General features: G+C 41.8%; 1 protein-coding gene across 1 annotated transcript in view; it reads right to left on the reverse strand.

The window, feature by feature from the left end:
- HSPA4 (heat shock protein family A (Hsp70) member 4) overlaps nt 1-17,951 on the reverse strand; it is a 47,616-nt gene extending 29,665 nt beyond the window's left edge. Inside the window, exons 1-4 of the mRNA XM_084886590.1 lie at nt 17,563-17,951; nt 11,445-11,502; nt 8,415-8,555; nt 6,078-6,200 (exon numbers count right to left, since the gene is read on the reverse strand). Of these exons, the coding sequence (XP_084742716.1) occupies nt 6,078-6,200; nt 8,415-8,555; nt 11,445-11,502; nt 17,563-17,669 (429 nt within the window). The 5' untranslated portion in view covers nt 17,670-17,951. The remainder of the gene's footprint in view (nt 1-6,077; nt 6,201-8,414; nt 8,556-11,444; nt 11,503-17,562) is intronic.
- Between the last annotated feature and the right edge of the window lie 3,236 nt (nt 17,952-21,187).

Genomic DNA, 21,187 nt, shown 5'->3' on the forward strand with positions numbered 1-21,187 from the left:
GGGAACATGCAGGAAGCAGCTGATCAATGATTCTCTCATCCCTGACGTTTCTATCTTTCTCCCTCTCTCTGAAATTATTATTTTTTTAATTTTAATTACAATACATCCCAGTCAGCGTGGATCAGTGGTTTTGAGCATTGACCCATGAATCAGGAAATCAAAGTTAAGACTCCTAGTAGGGGGCATGCAGGAGGCAGCCAATCAATGATTCTCTCTCATCGATTTCTCTTTCTCCCTCGCCCTTCCTCTCCCTGAAATCAATAAAAATTAAAAATAATAAATTACAAATATGGAGTCCATTTGCAAGACCCCCAGTGGATGCCTGAAACTGAGGATAGTATCAAACCCTATATACTATACTATGTCTTTTTCCCATACATACACCCCTGTGGTAAAGTTTATAAATTAGGCATTGTAAGAGATTAACACCACCTAATCATAAAATGTAACAATTACACAATATTCTGTAATAAAAGTTAAGTGAATATGGTCTCTCCCTCAAAATTATCTTTTATTGCTATACATACAACGTGGATACAATGAACAAAAGGATGATTCATAATGCCAGCAGGACAGAGCAGGCAGAGCAGGACCCAGAATGGCATGCAACTTATAACTTATAAATGGTTTGTTTCTGGAATTTTCCATTTAATATATTTGGACTGACGTTCACCGCATGTTACTGAAAACACGGAAAGCAAAACCATGAATAAGGGGGAATTATTGTACACATATCTTTTGTCCCAGCAATTGCACTTCTAAGAAGTTAGCCTATAAATTCTATAAACTTATCATATAAAAGCAAAATGATATTTAAATGTACTTATTGCAGCATTCTTCACTATTAAAAAAAAAAAAAAGTGGCCAAAACCGGTTTGGCTCAATGGATAGAGCATCGGCCTTCAGACTGAAGGGTCCCAGGTTCGATTCCGGTCAAGGGCATGTACCTTGGTTGCGGGCACATCCCCTGTGGGGGGCGTGCAGGAGGCAGCAAAACGAAACAAAAGTGGATGTGCAACAAAAAGAGACTGACTAAATAAGTATCTCATAAACTGGAGTCTCTTAGCCTTAAGTTCAGCTATATTCTCTGAGTCCTATTAATTCTCTTAGCAAGTCATCAAAACTCAGTGTAGTCCTTAGGTCCCCCAACACATGACTTAACACATCACCTTTAAACTTATTCAAAAAGTTGAAAACACCACTCAGGCATTCTATCATTTTAGATAAATTTTACTTCAACACTGAGCATAATATAGAATCAATATTAAAGGTACTAAACTAGATGGGGAAATGAGGATAAATCTGACAGAACAATAAAGAGTTCAAAAAAAGCAGAAAGCATCTAAGAAAATACAGTGTCTGTACTGAATCTTTAAGAGAAGAAGCATTAATATTCTTTGCATCACCAGAATGTGACACAACAGTTATAATTCAAATTTTCCTGACAAATGTCAGTTCTGCTTTACTAGGTAGCCAAGAACTAAGGAATCCGCCAGACAACAGACTGTGGTGAAAAAGCTACCTAATAGTCCTTGCTTTGTCAACCAATGCACCAACAAAGGAGGCCACATATCAGATAACAGCCACAGAAAGAAGACATTCAGTGACAAAGCCAATACAACGGCCGAATTTTCACCGGTTGCTAAGGACTCCATCATATTACAAGCACATTGCTACAAACAGCCAAGCTTCCATCTAGATAGTATTATGGGAAAGACAAGATAAAGTCTATTGCTGCTTTGCTTTTAGAGCTAGATACAGTGACAGCAAAGATACAGAGATACAAAGGGAGAAAAATAAAGCATTTCTCATTGAGAGTATTCAACTAATTCAACAAATAAGTAGCCACTAGACACTATGCTCAGTGCTACAAGATTTCTTGCTACAAGAAATCCAGGATGGGAGAATCCAAGATGGCTGCTCGGGTAGGCAACTAGCCGCAGCCGCACACAACAATTTTAATAAAATACAACTAAAATATAAAATGGACATTACCCAGAACTACAGGAAAGTCGACTGACTGGAAATCCTACAACAAGAAGCAAGGAGAAAACCAGAAGGAAGCGCGGAGGAGCTGTAAAAGCCTAAGGTACGGAGACACGCGGCGCGCGCGCGGAGAGGACGGAGCCGGAGAGGAGGGAGGCCGAGTGCCTGGCGGGCGTTCCCAAGCGGGAAGGAGAGAAAACTCCGACTGTGCTGGGCCCCTGACTGCTCTGAACCCCCGTTCTGGGCCAGACCCCGGGGACTCAGGCTCAGCCATAGGGAGCTGGGCTGTAAGTCGGGACCCCGGGGTAGCGGAGAAAGGAGGTCCCGGAGGCGCGCACACTGCCCCCAGAGAAGGGACGGTCGGCTGTGCCTCGGGATTGCCCTGACGGGAAGGAGACTGGGGCTCCAGACTGCTGTGAACGCCACCTCCAACTCCACTTCCAACTGAACTGAACCCCAATACCGGGCTCATTGTGGGAGAGCATAGACTGTTTGGCAGCAGGCTAAAATCGAGGGCACCTTTCTCTCAGAGGCGCCGGCAGCGAGCACTGAAGGACCCGCATAGGGCGGGGCTGACGGAAGCCAAAGCTGCAGGCTCCACCCTGAAACCCCGTCCCATCTGTAACTGCGAAATGCGACAACAAAATAGATCACAAACGAAAGAAATGGAGGACAAAAAGCGTCTGGATATAGAGTTCAAATCTACGCTTATAAGGTTTTTCAAGAATTTCCTAGAAAAGATGGATAAGGCCTATGAGGATATGAAAAGAGACCATCAAGAAATGATAAGGGAACAACAAGAAATAAAGAATACATTGTCTGAAATAAAAAATATTCTACAGAGTCCTAAAAACAGAAGGGAAGATCGCAAGAATCAAGTCAAAGATTTGGAACATAAAGAGCCAGAAGACACTCCTCCACAGAAGCTAGAAGGCAAGAGAATCCAGAAAATTGAAGATAATGTAAGAAACCTCTGGGACAACTTCAAGCGAACCAACATCAGAATTATGGGGGTTCCAGAAGATGAGAGAGAGCAAGATATCGAAAACATACTGAAAGAAATAGTGACAGAAAACTTCCCCCACCTGGTGAAAGAATTTGACTTACAAGTCCAGGAAGTGCACAGAACTCCAAACAAAAGGAATCCAAAGAGGACCACACCGAGACACATCATTATTAAAATTCCAAGAGCAAAAGATAAAGAGAGAATACTAAAAGAAGCAAGAGCAAAGAAGGTAGTAACTTATAAAGGAGCACCTATACGATTGTCAGCTGACTTCTCAACAGAAACCATGCAGGCCAGAAGGGAATGGCAAGAAATATTCAAGGTGATGAATAGCAAGAACCTACAGCCAAAAATAAGCTACCCAGCGAAGCTATCACTCAGAATCGAAGGCCAGATAAAGAGCTTCACTAATAAAAAAAAGCTAAAGGAGTTCATCACCACCAAACCAGAATTATATGAATTGCTGAAGGGGGTTCTTTCAGAAGAGAAAGTAAACAAAGATAAAAATTATGAACAACAAATACGTAATTATCAACAAGTGAATCTAAAAACCAAGGAAATTAAAAAAATCTGATGAACAATATTAACTGTTGAATATAATAGAATCAGAGGTATGGAAGGGGAGTGAACTGACGATTCTTGGGGAAAAGGGGAGAGGGGGCGTGGGAAGAGACTGAACATAAACTGTGCACCTATGGATGAGGACAATGGGGAGAGGGGAAAGGGCAGAGGGTGGGGTGGGAACCTGGTGGAGGAGAGCAATGGGGGGGGGGGGGGGGAAGGAACATTTGTAATAATATGAAAAATAAAAACTTATTAAAAAAAAAAAAAAAAAAAGATTGAAGAATCCAAGATGGCTGCTCGGGTAGGCAACTAGCCGCAGCCGCACACAACAATTTTAATAAAATACAACTAAAATATAAAATGGACATTACCCAGAACTACAGGAAAGTCGACTGACTGGAAATCCTACAACAAGAAGCAAGGAGAAAACCAGAAGGAAGCACGGAGGAGCTGTAAAAGCCTAAGGTACGGAGACACGCGGCGCGCGGGGAGAGGACGGAGCCAGAGAGGAGGGAGGCCGAGTGCCTGGCGGGCGTTCCCTAGCGAAAAGGAGAGAAAACTCCGACTGTGCTGGGCCCCTGACTGCTCTGAACCCCCGTTCTGGGCCAGACCCCGGGGACTCAGGCTCAGCCATAGGGAGCTGGGCTGTAAGTCGGAACCCCGGGGTAGCGGAGAAAGGAGGTCCCGGAGGCGCGCACACTGCCCCCAGAGAAGGGACGGTCGGCTGTGCCGCGGGATTGCCCTGACGGGAAGGAGACTGGGGCTCCAGACTGCTGTGAACGCCACCTCCAACTCCACTTCCAACTGAACTGAACCCCAATACCGGGCTCATTGTGGAAGAGCATAGACTGTTTGGCAGCAGGCGAAAATCGAGGGCACCTTTCTCTCAGAGGCACAGGCAGCGAGCACTGAAGGACCCGCATAGGGCGGGGCTGACAGAAGCCAAAGCTGCAGGCTCCACCCTGAAACCCCGTCCCATCTGTAACTGCGAAATGCGACAACAAAATAGATCACAAACGAAAGAAATGGAGGACAAAAAGCGTCTGGATATAGAGTTCAAATCTACGCTTATAAGGTTTTTCAAGAATTTCCTAGAAAAGATGGATAAGGCCTATGAGGATATGAAAAGAGATCAACTAGAATTAATAAGGAGTCAACAAGAAATGATAAGGGATCAACAAGAAATAAAGAATACATTGTCTGAAATAAAAAATATTCTACAGAGTCCTAAAAACAGAAGGGAAGATCGCAAGAATCAAGTCAAAGATTTGGAACATAAAGAGCCAGAAGACACTCCTCCACAGAAGCTAGAAGGCAAGAGAATCCAGAAAATTGAAGATAATGTAAGAAACCTCTGGGACAACTTCAAGCGAACCAACATCAGAATTATGGGGGTTCCAGAAGATGAGAGAGAGCAAGATATCGAAAACATACTGAAAGAAATAGTGACAGAAAACTTCCCCCACCTGGTGAAAGAATTTGACTTACAAGTCCAGGAAGCGCACAGAACTCCAAACAAAAGGAATCCAAAGAGGACCACACCGAGACACATCATTATTAAAATTCCAAGAGCAAAAGATAAAGAGAGAATATTAAAAGAAGCAAGAGCAAAGAAGGTAGTAACTTATAAAGGAGCACCTATACGATTGTCAGCTGACTTCTCAACAGAAACCATGCAGGCCAGAAGGGAATGGCAAGAAATATTCAAGGTGATGAATAGCAAGAACCTACAGCCAAAAATAAGCTACCCAGCAAAGCTATCACTCAGAATCGAAGGCCAGATAAAGAGCTTCACTAATAAAAAAAAGCTAAAGGAGTTCATCACCACCATACCAGAATTATATGAATTGCTGAAGGGGGTTCTTTCAGAAGAGAAAGTAAACAAAGATAAAAATTATGAACAACAAATACGTAATTATCAACAAGTGAATCTAAAAACCAAGGAAATTAAAAAAAATCTGATGAACAATATTAACTGTTGAATATAATAGAATCAGAGGTATGGAAGGGGAGTGAACTGACGATTCTTGGGGAAAAGGGGAGAGGGGGGCGTGGGAAGAGACTGAACATAAACTGTGCACCTATGGATGAGGACAATGGGGAGAGGGGAAAGGGCAGAGGGTAGGGTGGGAACCTGGTGGAGGAGAGCAATGGTGGGGGGGGGGGGAAGGAACATTTGTAATAATATGAAAAATAAAAACTTATTTAAAAAAAAATAATAAAGAAGCAGTTTGAGTTCAAACAATAAACAAAAACTCAACTCAAAAAAAAAAAAAAAAAAAAAAAAAAAGAAATCCAGGATGAAGTGGGCTTTAAGACAAGCCTTTAAATAGGCAGAACAACAGGAGGCTGAAGCAATAACTAGGGGCCAGAAAAGAGAATTCAAGAAAATGAGGACTACTTTGTTAAATTTCTTAAAATAATCAATCATACAACCTACAGCAAAAACCAGTATTATTTGCAGTTAAAATGAAAATGCTTCTTCATGCAAGACTTAATAATGAGGAGGGCTCAAACTCACTGAAACAACACAGTCCACAACAGGCTTTTTAAGAACACTTTCTGCTGTCTCCTTCAGTTTGGACAAAAGCATGGCAGTCACTTGCTCCGTGGTAAAATTTCGTTCTTCCTCCATATATTTCACCTGCAATAAAATGACAAAATGAAATGAACAGTATCTTACCATCATCAATGAAGCATTATCTCAAGATGGAATTGAAGAAAGCTAGTTTTAGAAATAAAAATAATTTAAAGGTCACTTTTAGCTTTATAACATGTACATAATAATTAAAGAGAGGACGACTACATAAACAATGTTGTGGCAACTTTATCAATAAAACCTGAGACAATGTACCTGTGCAGAAGCAAGCTACATGGCCCCTCTGTAAAGGATCTGATGGTGAACTACTTTACCATCTGACATACTGTGTGTTACCACCTCCCTAAGATGCAATCTAATCTGAGGACATGTTTTTAGTCAAATTCCTTCACTGCTATATCCCCAGTACTGACAGTCATAACAAAATAAATACTTGGTGAGCCAAAACCGGTTTGGCTCAGCGGTAGAGCGTCGGTCTGCGGACTGAAAGGTCCCTGGTTCGATTCCTGTCAAGGGCATGTACATTGGTTGCGGGCACATTCCCGGTAGGGGGTGTGCAAGAGGCAGCTGGGCGATGTTTCTCTCTCATCGAGGTTTCTAGCTCTCTCTCTCTCTCTCTCCCTTCCTCTCTGTAAAAAAATCAATAAAATGTTTTTTTTAAAATAAATAAATAAATAAATAAATAAATACTTGGTGAATTAAAGAATGTAACAAAGCTTCCAGATAGCCTACCCTGGATGAAGTCTGCAACTTTGACAAGAGTTGCAAACTTTGTATGTTGAAAGACTGCGAGGATAAGCCCCATCCCACATATACCCAAAATTCCCCAACTACAATGCAGACTAGTAAATGTCACTCTCTTCTTTTAAATCTGCTGCGCTACCTCAGCTTGAAAGCTACCTGCTCCCCACTCCCAGCCCAACCATAATGTACTCTGGTTTAGAGTCTAACGGTTTCTCATTTTATTGCATGATAAAGACGGAAAAATAACCTCCCTGTGAACTTCTTTCTAAGTTGCCTGGTTTTTCCTATTTGTCTAAATTTAGTCAACTCCTCTACCCTTGTACTTGGATCCACTTAACCTCCAGGTCTTCTCCCTAGTCTCTTTCTCCTTTGGCCCTTACAATGCTTATGACTAAATCTGCCAATATTCATGCTATTTCTTTCTTAACGGTAAGTATCCCGCCTGCCCCCCACCCCCATTTCTTCACCTCCTCTGTACTCCAGCTTTACACCTTACTTAGTCATCCAAACTGTTGAGATTATTGCCACAGATATTCTAAGTAATCCCAGAGATTATACTTCAGTTATCAGAATTCATCACTTCCAAATTCAACTGAATTCTGATCTACAAAATGTTACAATAAACTACTTTTTTCTCTCAATTCTTATCATCTCTTGGAATTTGAGCCTGTTTCCATGATTCTGATTTTTCCAATTGGAATGTTTCAAACACCAAATCTCCTCTCTCTAAACTCACTTGCCTGGAAAGTTCAACCACCCTGTGGAGTTCTTCTCACCACCTTTAGGTGCTAGAGAGAGTGGAGTGCACCCTCCCCATCCCTAGCCTCTCACCTCTTTTGAATGGTCAGTTCACTGCATGCTTCACAAAGAGGATCTTCTAGACATCCCAGAGATATCAAAAACTAAACTCCCTTTTCCTCAAAAGAACAACATCTCTTCCAATCTAATTCATATTGTCAAAAGTATGACCATATATCTAGCTAATGACTTAAAAGTGTTGATTTCTTTGACTGCTCTTCCTCAAGACACACACTAAAATCGAATCAGTAAACAAGACAGCTGGTTTGGTTCAGTGGATAGAATGTCAGCCTGCAGACTAAAGGGTCCCAGATTCAATTCCAGTCAAGAGCACATGCCCAGGTTGTGGGCACGATCCCCAGTAGGGGATATGCAGAAGGCAGCTAATCAATGATTCTCTCTCATCATTGAGGCTTCTATCTCTCCCTCTCCTTTCCTCTAAATAAATAAAAATATATTTAAAAAAAAAAAAAAAAAGACAAGCAGCAATGGCCGCATTAATTTTATCACTACCTATCAGTCAAAGCCATAACAGTGCCACTGATGGTTCTCAATCAAAATCAAAATCATTGAAAAAAAATGCCAAACCATCTTTAGTAGCAAGTTTTTCCTAAGCATTTTCATTATGAAATCAGAATGATATTGATATACAATGACCTAATAAAATACAATAAAATGCTATATTTTAATCATCAGGAATTATCTTGAGAACCTTACCTTTATACCTGTTAATCCAGTAGGCAATTGTACAATATCATATGCAAGGTTAGATTTTTCAGCCTCCACAAACGGATCAGAGAATGCTCGGCCATGGAATCTTTTAAATCCCTGGACTGTGTTCTTTGCATTGGAAATGACCTAAGAGAAAGGAAAGCTGTGTCAAAAAGCAGAAAGACTGATAGAAATTAAGTTTAGAAAAAAGAAATTCAATAGCATCAGATTAAATTACCAACATTGTAACACCACAAAGTTTTCCTTTGAGTTTGTTTTCTTCAGCACTAAACTTTACTGAATGATGCTTACTAGCATGTGAAGTGAGGCTTGAAGGGTAAGGGTCTTGAACAAGTAACAGAGATCAAAGACAGCCCCACTTGCCCTGCTTCTCCATATAAATAGGTCATTATACTTACAAAAGTTATTTTCCACCTAAAATTCCAAAACATCCACACATAATGATTTATATTAGCTTTTAAAAATTACTCATAGTTTGTGATTCAATCTTTCCAGGAGTCAGTTTGGAAGTATGTGTCAATTCAGAAACTCGAGTGAAAGAAACTTACCATGCTGACAGAGTATCTAAGAGTAATATGCTAATTAGACCAAGAGCCTTCTGGGGCTGAGGCAGAGACAGTTAGGGGTGATCAGGCCAGGAGGGGAGGGCAGTTGGGGATGATCAGGCTAGCGGAGGAGGCGGGGAGAGCAGTTGGGAGCAAGCAGGCTGGCAGGGAGAAGTTGCGGGGGAGAGGCTGGTGGGGAGTTGGTTATTTGGGGGCGAGCAGGCCGGCAGGTGACCGGTTAAGGGCCCGAGGTCCCAGATTAAGAGAGGGATGTTTGACTGATGGTCTAGGCCCGATCTCACAGGTATTGGGCCTAAACTGGCAGTCAGACATCTCCCAAAGGGTCCCAGATTGGAGAGGGTGCAGGCCAGGCTGAGGGACAATCCACCCCCCCTCACCCATGCACAAATTTTGTGCACTGGCCCACTAGTCTATATATATAAAAAGCTAATATGCAAAGTGTCCCCAAGTTTGATTGCTTGCTATGACATGTGCTCACCACCAGGGAGTGGTGCGGAACAAACCCTATCCGTGCATGAACCAGCCTCTAGTCCTATATAATAAAAGACTAATACACAAATCAACCAAATGGCAGAATGACTGGTCACTATTATGTGCACTGACCACCAGGAGGCAGACACTCAATGCAGGAGCTGTCCCCTGGTAGTGAGTGCCCTCCCCCAGGGGGAGTGCCGCTTAGCCAGAAGCCAGGCTCACGGCTAGAGAGTGCAGCAGAGGTGGTGGCAGCGCTAAAGACCCCCAAGGGATGTCCACCTGTGGGGAGAGGGCCTAACCAGGCAGGCGGACATCCCCTGAGGAGTCCCAGACAGTGAGAGGGCACAGGCCAGGCTGAAGGACCCTCCTGCCCCCACCCCTGTTCACGAATGTCATGCACCGGGCCTCTAGTTATTTATAATACCAGAAGACTAGAACTAGCCTAAAAACAAATTACAGTACAGCTATATAGTGGGCAAGATTATTTTAGGAGATTAGAAGACAATTATCTGTATAATATGACTTCACTTTTGTAAGGGAAAAGCTATTTATATGCTTAGAAAGAGTAAAATAAGTCATGCATTCAGATACTAAGTGATTTTTGGATAGTGGTAGTACAATAACTTCCAAATTCCCTATAATATTCTATCTATATTTATTTTTTTTTATTTCTCTACAATAAACTATTATAATTTACGGGAGGAAAAAACACTGGCAAAGACATTCAAAAAATTCAAGATGAACTCGTGCTTAAGATTTACAGACTCCTCTTCTCAATGCCAGAGCTAAGTGTACCAAGCCCCGAGGATAAGCTACAGAGCCCTCTGCATCAGGTATGTCCAAGGGCCCACACAGAAGACCTTTTGTAAAACAATGCCTCCCAAATCAGGCCCTGCGTCAGCAAGCTGCCAAGTAGAAACTCAATACCACAATTAACTATGTCAACCCAGAACTAGGCAGCCAATTTAATATAACTATTCTCCAAGAAAGAAAATTTTAAAAACAGAAAATCACTGAAATTTTAGAAGATATTCAATACAGCTGTGTACTTGCTATTATGCCTTCTAAAACATCTTGAGCTTTTTAAAAATAAGATTATAGCCCTAGCCGGTTTGGCTCAGTGGATGGAGCTTCGGCCTGCAGGCTGAAGGGTCCACAGGTTCTATTCCAGCTAAGGGCACATGCCCGGGTTGTGGGCTCAAACCCCAGTAGGGGGCGTGCAGGAGGCAGCCGATCAATGATTCTCTCTGATCATTGATGTTTCTATCTCTCTATCCTTCTCCCTTCCTCTCTGAAATCAATAAATAAAAAAATTTAAAAAGATTATATAACACCTGGTTTAATTAATAATCAACTGGCCAACCACCATTTTCTTAGGCTTATGAATTTTAGGCCCTTCCGGGTTCAGAAAGAGAGACAAGTAGTCATTTTATATTTTGCTCCAGATTGATCCATAAAAAGATAAAATAAGCAATTCCTTAATGTCACAGCAACCACAGACACTCAGGATAACAGAACTCTTGGGATTCTGCTGCTCTGAAACCAGCAAATATGACAGATTCCTAGTTTACAAAATTAACTAATGGTAAGTTAATGTGCTTCTACAAGTATGCTTTCCTTCCTTGAGAATCTTGATTAACAAGATCTATTCTAGAAACAATAATAACCCCCTCGATATTAGCAAGAAAGGCCCAATGCGACAATTTTAAAGAGCATTTTAAACATCAAGGAACAAGCAAGCCTTGCTTAAAGTAAGTTCTGGGCAAAATACATCCTAGCAGTTTGCATTAAACAGAGTAGTATACTGTTCATGCTGTTCACTCAAGTACATGCGAACAGGGATAAGTCTGTCTCACAGATGCAGGCACTGCCTCCTAGTTCTAAACACAGAATGAGCACTCGAATAGTTGCTAAACAGAGAGAGGGATAAACCAGAAAAATAAGTCGTTTTAGGAAAAAACAAAACTCTACCTACCTGGCTTTTAGCTGCTGCTCCAATTGACCGATTCTTAGGACCAAAAGAAATGCAAGCCCTAGAAGATAAAACAAACACTTTAGTATATTACATCCAAAATTAATGCAATATTATAGTACAGCCACAATCACACCAGGCAAGATTTCCGTCTTCACTAAAAAACCATTTATTTTAACAGCACACAGAAAGTCTATGACTTTAACCTTTATATTGTTCAGCAGAATGGGCTGCCTCTTAAAATAATTAGAGTCCTCTCATTTATATGTTGCAGTTGTATGTGATGACAATCTGTCTAAAATACAAGAGATGGACTAGCCAGTCTCCACTATCCTCTAATTCTTCAAGTCTAATGTTCAAATCCCAACATAAAATAATGTACCCTTATATCAATTCATCAATTAAATATTCTTTGTTTTTTAAAACAGCTTATAACTACAAAAAAAAAACAGCCTATAAACCCTGAAAACAACTCTTATCCTTTAGTACATAAAGTAATTTTTCTAGAACTAGCTTCTGAGAACTCAATTTCTGACAGAGCTTCATTCCCACTTCTGAACACATTCTTCCAAATCACCAATTCATACACTACCTACTGGTTTGATCTATTTGCTGCTTAATTTAGAAAGCAAAACTGAAGCCTGCTTAAAGGTAAACTACTTTAAAATACTATGCTTAAGCTTAAAGTCAGCTATATTGGAATTGAAGCTTTTGCTATCATGACCCCTATGCATCACTCTATGGTTTGTTTGTTTTTTAATATATTTTATTGATTTTTTACAGAGAGATAGTTAGAAACAACGATGAAAAAGAATCATCAATCAGCTGCCTCCTGCACACCCCCTACTGGGGATGTGCCCGCAACCAAGGTACATGCCCTTGACTGGAATCGAACCCGGGACCTTTCAGTCTGCAGGCAGACGCTTTATCCACTGAGCCAAACCGGTTTTGGCTGTTTTTTATTCTAATTAATCCCTACATTACCTTGCATTCCCTTAATTTCTCATATATCTGGCACTCCCTTTACAGTAGCTGCTTATACCAGGCAGAGTGCCTTCATATACCAGGCAGAGTGCTAAGCATTCTACACTTGGTTCTACTAAATACTCTGAGAGAGAAAAAAAAAAACTATTACTGTCCCCATTTTATAATGAAGAACCTATTCAAGGATTCTAAAATCATCAGGACTGCCAAAACCGGTTTGGCTCAGTAGATAGAGCGTCGGCCTGTGGACTGAAAGGTCCTGGGTTCGATTCAGGTCAAGGGCATGTACCTTGGTTGCGGGCACATCCCCAGTAGGGGGTGTGCAGGAGGCAACTGATCGATGATTCTCTCATCGATGTTTCTAACTCTCTATTCCTCTCTCTTCCTCTCTGTAAAAAAAATCAATAAAATATATTTAAAAATAAAAATAGTAAAATCATCAGGACTACTGGACTTCAAATCTCATACATGCAAACTTGAGTACTTTGAACCAACCACTAAATTTATTCCTATTTCTACACTTTCCCTCAGACTGTCCCAATCCTTTCCTCCAGGTATTCTAATCCTATTGCTCAATTCCCACACCTGCCTTTCTTCATCGCTCCATCCTCCACTGCTGTGTCTCCTCTAAATTCAGTATTTTAAGTCTGTTCATAAATAAGCTTTCACTGTGCTTTTATGTCATTCATGTTTCCAACTAGAAGGGTTATAGCTGTAAATAAGAGAACTGCTATCTCCCACTTCCTCTATACTACACACAGAGCCAAGCTATGCTGCTAAAAATGTAAAGTACTCGGACACTTGCTGTTTGACACTACTTTTCCTCCATTCCAAATTACAGGTTGGCATTATTGGAAATTAATTCAAATCAATTCAACACTCTGTTCTTATCTTTATTTCTATGACTCTAGTCCTAAAAATAATAATCTTTTTTAAGACAGAGAATGGCAATGATATCCCTTTCCTGGGTAAGAAATACTACTGATCAAATATTTATGCACATTCTCATTAGGATATTAAGAACAGCTGCTATCCTTAAAAGGTAGTTTCATGTTTGTGTCAGTACTCCGAGTATTAGGATGGCTGTTGCTATACTTTCTTAAAATTAAGAAAATGAGCTTTTCAGAGAACCAATAGTATTTAGATTATCAAATAAGAAATGGTGGCAAAATTATTTGGAAATGGTTATTAATCAGAGTATCCTCTGGTTACTTAGTCCCAAACTATCAAGTACACAAAAAAGTTTATATCAAGCAGAAAAGTAACTCATTTCATGGGAGACATAGTTCCTAAAGCACAGCAAATTCCTGAGTCAGTAATATTTGCACATTAAAAGCAAATGTTGGGGGATTTTGGAGTGGGGGATTGAGCAAAAAAGAAAGAGAACACATGGACAACAGTGTCGTGATTGTGGATGGATGAAGATAAAGGGGATAAATGGTGATGAAAAAATAAAATGAAAAAATTTTAAACCACCTATTTGATGAATACTAAAAGGTAAACTTCTATAGATTCATTTTACTGTACCAACCTATCACTTAATAAAGAGGATTAACAAAGATATAAACAGATAATAATGGCAATATTAGCAAATATTTAGGCGGTATTAACTATATGTCAGAAATTATTCTAAATAAACACTTTAGTTTAACTCCTTAATCTTCACAACCCCATTAAGACAGAGAAATCATTTATGTATGCCGAAACCAATTTGGCCAAGGGAGCGTCGGTCTGCGGACTGAGGGGTCCCAGGTTCGATTCCGGTCAGGGGCATGTACATTGGTTGTGGGCACATCCCCGGTGGGGGGTGTGCAAGAGGCAGCTGGTCGATGTTTCTCTCTCATCGACGTTTCTAGCTCTCTATCCCTCTCTCCTCCTCTCTGTAAAAAATCAATAAAATATTTTTTTTTAAAAGAAAAAAAGATATCATTTATGTTCCTGGTATAAATTAATCTAAGTTTTTGTAAAGCATTATGGCAATATGGACTAAAACTCTAAGCATACATATCCTTTATCCTAGCAATTTCACATCTGGAAATCTAAACAAAAATAAAAGTATTAATATGTAAACATAAATATAAAAATCTACTTGTTGAGCCCTGGCCAGTGGCTCAATTAGTCGGAGCATTCTCCCATACATGGGTTCAATTTCCAATTAGGCCACATGTCCAGGTTGCAGGTTCCATCCCAGGTGAACTGCATATGGGAGGCAGCCAACTCTCCCATTCCCTCTAAAAACATATCCTCGGGTAAGGATTTAAAGAAAAATAACATCCTCAGGTAAGGAATGGAAAAAAAGATAACTGGATGCCCAGCCAGTGTGGCTCAATGGTTGACCCATGAACCAGGTTCTGGTTAGATTCCAGATCAGGGCTCATGCCCAGGTTTCAGAAGGTGGCGTGCAGGAGGCATCATCAATGAAGATTCTCTCACATAGTTGATGTTTCTACCTCCCTCTCCCTTCCTCTCTCTGAAATCAATTTTAAAAAACTACTTGTTGAAAAACTATTTATAATAGCAAAATATTAGAAATAATCTGAGGAAAATGTGTCATAGCCATAATACAGAATTACATTATTTAACTAAATTCATATTTGACTCTGAAAAATGTCTAAAATACAGGGTGAGGAAACGCAGGTTTACAGTTGTACACATGCTAAAGGTTATTCTTATATTACTATTAATTACTGTATTATTTTCTATACCAAGTATAAACCTACATTTGCCCCACTGTGTATAAGTGAAAGAATTACAAAATACAATATGATCCTTTTTGTTTACACACACACACACACGCGCGCGCGCGCGGAAGCACACTATATATATTAGTAGAAATCTAGAAAAAGGTATGCAAGGATAGAGATGAAATAACTGAAGGAAACTTAACTCTAACACTTTATAGTGTTTTTATTGTTACAGCAAACGTTTTGGTAAGTCAAAAAAAAATGTTTGTTTAGGAAACCAATGGCAAAGTTCCTGTACATTACATCTACCAAATTTGTATGTAAGGTTGTATTTTAGTTCTTAAGTGATTTTTTAAAACTACTTTAATATTTTTATTGATTTCAGAGAAAGGGAGAGGTAGAGACAGAAACATCAGTGGGCTGCCTCCCTCACAATCCCCTACTGGGGACTGAGTGCAAAACCCAGGAGTGTGCCTTGACAACTGGTGACTCCTGATACATTATGCTTAACCATTGGACCACACTGCCTGGGTGGTGAAATCATTTTTAAAGAATACACTTTTGAAATACACCTGTTTCTCAGATTCACAAATCATTTACAAAATGTAGCTAAATGCCAGATAATGTATTAGCGGCTGGGTATTGAGCTTTAACAACACTGTCTTGACTGCAGTTCATTATCAATAGATTAGCGTTACTTTCGTTAAATGTATTTAAATGGGAATATTTTGGTGCCTGGAAGTGTGATGATGGTGCTTCCAAGACTGCTCTTGTAAGAAGGTTCAAACCTGAATTTTTATAAAAATGTATTTGAGCCTTGGCGGGTGTGGCTGAGTGTCCTCCCCTGCACTAAAAACTTGCCAGTTGGATTCCCAGTCATGGTACATGCTGGCCCCATCGCCAATGAGGGACCTGCAGGAGGCAGCCCATGGATATATCTCTCTCTCCTTCTCCCTTCCTCTCTAAAAACCAACAAAAAATTATATATTTTTAAATTTTATTTGAGCCAGAGGACAGACAACTGGAAGCAAGATCTCAACAGATTTAGGAAAAAATGCTTTATAAGAGACTCCTTTCATAACCACAGCAATTAGACAGGAGGGGAAGTGGTGTAGAAAGTCTGAAGCTTTAACAAATCAGCCTTCTTTTTCTTTATTCTTTTAAGTGCTTTTATAGATTTTAGAGAGCGAGGAAGAGAAAAACATCAGTGTAAGAAACATCAATCCACAGCCTCCTGCACGATCGAGCCTGCGCCCTGACCCGGAATGAACTGGTGACTCTTCGGTGCATGGGATAATGCACAACCGAGCCACATTAGGAATGTGAAGAAATTAATAACAACCACCCTTCAGAGAGCAAGAGCTGAACGTAGCATAGTTTCTGGGTGTCGGCAGAGTAATATCTCAAACCTTATGTTTGCAAGAAATTCCTTCCTCTCTGAAGTGAATGTCTTTACATGTGATACAGATCTAAGAGGAGCAACAGGATGGTTTAGATTTAAAAAGGAAGGCTGCCCTGGCCGGGGGAGGCTCAGAATGAAGCTTACAAAAAGTTTTGCCCAAGAGGAAGACAACGGATTGAAAAGTATCCCTAAATGCTCAAAAATTAGATTTCTTCCTCTAACCAAGCTAAGTCCTGGGTGAGTCCTGATTTTTTAGACCTGTGTCTATACTGGTCCCATAATTTTATTACTATTCTAGATATCGAAACGAACTCCTGGGTCATTCATTAACAATTGTGGACAACACCCTGATTGGACTGTATTACTGTGAAAGCGGATGCATACAGAATAGAAGAAAATGACCCAATTCTGTTTAATACTCTGAAGCTATGTGAAAAAGTGAATGCAAAGACATCTAGAAGGCACCGATTTTATTAAATCCTTTCCTGATTTATGTCGGGCATAACCCCAAGTTTGAGATATCGGGTCCCGAAGCTTGAACCTCAGGTGCTCCGGCTCCCTCGCTTCCGGGCGCCGCCCCGCCCCCACTCACGTGGGACTCTGGCCGCTCCAACGACCTGCCGCGGGCAGACGCTAGAACCCGTTCAACTTTTATTAAGTGCCGGCTGTGTGCAAAGCTACGGATTCTGTTAGGCTCCTGCCCTGGGCCTGGCCTCTGCTCGCAGAGAGAGAGGATCTTGGGCCATCCTACATCCCAGGCCTCCCTCCCTTCCAGCTCCTATCTGTGCCCTCCGCTGAGTACCGGCTCCCGGCTTCGCCAAGCAGGCGGGCCGTAGGGAAAAGGCCTCGCTCCTGGCGCAGAACCAGAGCAGGTCGCGGTCAGCAGGGACCTGGCACCCAGCGGGGGTCCGGTACCCACCGGTCTTTCGGCCCGGAATGGAGAGGTCTCCCCGGCCCGGGTTCCTCCGCAGAGAGGAGAGGGTCGCAAACCAAAGCAATTGCTGCCTCCCCACCCCCCAGGGCACGCGGCCGTGGCCTGGCCCCCACTTACGGCGTGCAGCGGTCGCTGTACTCATTAGCTATGGTCTCGATGCCGCCGGCGCGCGCCACAGCAACGTAGCAGCTCTGGAAGCCCAGGTCTATGCCCACCACCGACATGGCGCCGGCTACAGCTCGGGCTCGAGCCCGGGTCCGGCCGGCGAAACAGGACACGGACCCCGGCGGGGATGGCGCGCGGAGAGCGGGCCGCGTAGACCAGGGGACCGGTGCTAGCGAGGGGCGTAGGGGTGCCCACACGAACGCCTAGGTTCTCTCGGAAACCGAGCCGCTGCGAAGCGTGCTGCTCAGGCCGGCTCCGGCTCAGCGGCCGCAGAGAGGGCGCCGGGTAGCGGGGGCGGAGAAGATCTCGAAAGATCTCGTTGCGACGAGAATGAAGGTGCAGAGCGAGAACTGCGGAGGAAAAAAAAAAAAATGTTCTCGCGAGATCTCCACTCACGCTCTTCCTCTAGTGATCCCGCCCCCAGTCACGCACAAGCGTACGTCAGGTCCCGGCGTGGAGAACCCAGGAGGGTAAAAAAAAAAAAGATTGGGAGGAGGAGCTAGCCGATTGAAGCTGAGCACGGAATCTGCCGCAGGCCGCTGTCCACCAAGGCAAAGGGCTGGGAGCGCCTCCCCTTCCAAAAGAAAGGAGAGCGGGCTGGAGGCGTGGTACCGAGGAAGTATCTTTGGCCTACTTCCGCCGTCCTCTTTATAGCCAAAGAAACTTCCGGTGGTGGGACCTGCGCTCCAGTGCCGCAGGCTCTCTTACCTCGCTAGGGGTAGGTTGGCCCTTACTGGGGAAGGCAGCTCAAAATAAGCCGAGCTGTGTCAAAGTCAAAGACAGCGAGCGCCCTCTCCGGCATAAGGAAGGAATCAACTCTCAACCCCACCGCCTTGTTGTTGTTTTTTTTTGTTTGTTTACATTGTTTATATTGTTAACGCACCGCTCTCTACAGCACTCCTGTCCTTAAATCAGACCGAGGGACCTACAGGACTTTTATTCCCAGCATATTCCAAGAACCAGTCCTGAGCTGGATGCAAGGGACATAGATGATAAACTACCTGGGTCCGTTAAGACCGGCCAGTAAAGTGGTAGGATTACATAAGGCAATGAATCTTTTTAAAAATATATATATTTTTATTGATTTCAGAGAGGAAGGGAGAGGGGGATGGAATCATCAATGCTGAGAATCATTAATTGACTGCCTCCTGCACGCCCCCTACTGGGGATCTAGCCCTTGAACAAAATCAAACCCGGGACCCTTTAGTCTGACTGCAGGTCGACTCTATCCACTGAGCCGAACCGGGGGCATGGGTTGTTTTTTTGTTTTTGTTTTTCAGGGATTTTTTGTTTTTGTTTTTTGGGTTTTTTTACGTTGTTGCAAAATGTCTTCCAGTACCAGCTACTAAGCAAGCGAGGAATGTAACGTGTACCTCTGCCAGACTTGCTTTCCCTCCTGTCTCCGAAGCTGGCAGAATATTAGCCACTCTCCAGACATGATCCAGGGAGGTTGAAACTAATAAATCTTAATTTAAGGGCCTCACTTGCCGGAGCACCTGGGAAAGCAATGACTTGCTGTTAAGGAGTGTTCCGGGTGTGGAGGGGAAGCCAGCGTGCGATCAGCAATAAGCATGTCTGATAAATTGCTTGATGAGATTCAGAAGAAGGGGAAGCTTAACCTCCAAGTTTCCAGTAATTTGTGGCAACTTCTTGTTCTAAATATTTACTTTCGTGATTCCATTTTTTAGGGCCCCCAACACACAGTTTTGTGTGTGTGTTTTTTTAACTTAGGTTGACCTTGTCCTTCCTATTTTTCTCCGACTTAGGGGCATAGCAATCACCTCAAAGACAGTATTGGTCTTAATTACGACAGAATGTCTCCACTAATCTATTCTGGGTTATTAAGCACTGAGGAGAGGCCAGGCCCTAGGCTGAAGTGTCTAATCCACCTAAAAGATTACTACCTCTGGCTTACCCTGTGTCTCTGCCTTCCTGCTTGTGGGAGGCCTCCCCAGCCTTTAGCTAAACTGGCAAAAAGGCACACCCATCTCTCTCTATGTTCCAAGTTCATATCTATTTGCCTTGGCACTGGTTTCAGTTTAAAATACCATCAACCCTATCAATCTTTTTAAGGATTTGTTCTCAAAATAAAACATTAACATCAGTCACAGGGAGTACTCATCCTGCTATAAATAGTTTCCTGGATCATCAAACTTATAGCTCAAGAGACTATTCTGGGATATTTAAATAAATGAAGTCAGGAAAAGTTATTTAAGAATTGTGAAGAATCTTAATGACAAGTTTCCAAGAATCACAATTGTGAAGCAGTGAAATTGCCAAAATGATGTTGGACACACTGTGAATAAAGCACAAGTTCTTTTCATTCAGCAGACTACCCTGAGTATTTTATTTTTAAAAATATATCTTTATTGATTTCAGAGAGGAAGGGAGAGGGAGAGAAAGATAGAAACATCAATGATGAGAGAGAATCATTAACGGCTGCTTTCTGCATGCCCCCTACTAGGGATGGAGCCCGAAACCTGGGACCCTTCAGTCTGCAGTTGGCGCTTTATCCACTAAGTCATACCAGCCACAGCTATCTTGAGTATTTTAGAAGAAGGAAGTTATTAAATGCTTTTCTCTCATACAGTGGTTAAATTTGGTACCAAGCAATCAGGAAGGTGTTTGTTTGTTTGTTTGTTTGTTTTAAAAATACAGTATTCATAGGCTGCTGTTTGTTTTAAAAATATAATATATATAGGCTGTTTATCAATGAGACAAAAGGTTCAAAATTAGGAATTTATAATCATCCCTGCCAAAAGTCCTGTGGAATATACTCTCTGGAGCAGCTTCTGCAATTCTTTGCTTCAGGAAGAAGCTAAAAGCTCAGATAATGGGTATTCTGGTCTCCCTAATCTCATAGTCAGTAGACCAGTGGCCTTAAACCAGAATCCCTCAATGATAATTACCATACCCTACCACACCTATAACTCCTACAGTATGTGCTAGAATTGTGCTGAGCGATTTGGAGATCATAATTCATTTAATCTTCATAGCAAGCCTATGAGATAGGTATTATTTTCCAATTTTATAGAGAAAAGTAAGACCTGATGAAATTGAGTAACCTGTTTAAAATCACACAGCTTTAAAAACTCTGACTTCAACATGGGTTTCCTATAGCTACACCACTGCTTTCTTTAAATTCACATTACTTTCAGAGGCTCATTAAAGTAAATACGGGAGGGGGAGAATAAAATAAATAATTCAAATAGAATCATTCACTATTGACATTTTAGAATACCTTCCTTCCTTTCATTGCTTTTGTTGTATATGATGGTTGAATTTGGTTGTGCCTTTTTTTTTTTTTAATATATTTTATTGATATTGTACAGAGAGGAAGGGAGAGAGATAGAGAGTTAGAAACATCAATGAGAGAGAGAGTCATCGATTAGCTGCCTCCTGCACACCCCCCACTGGGGATATGCCCGCAACCAAGGTACATGCCCTTGACCGGAATCGAACCCGGGACCCTTCAGTCCCCAAGCAGACGCTCCATCCATTGAGCCAAACCGGTCCCGGCATGGTTGTGCCTTTTTTTAACATTAAGTTAAACCAGCCTTTCCCAAACTATATTCCC

Source organism: Pipistrellus hanaki (genome assembly GCF_964339955.1).
Source record: "Pipistrellus hanaki genome assembly, chromosome: 5".
Classification (NCBI taxonomy): Eukaryota; Metazoa; Chordata; class Mammalia; order Chiroptera; family Vespertilionidae; genus Pipistrellus; species Pipistrellus hanaki.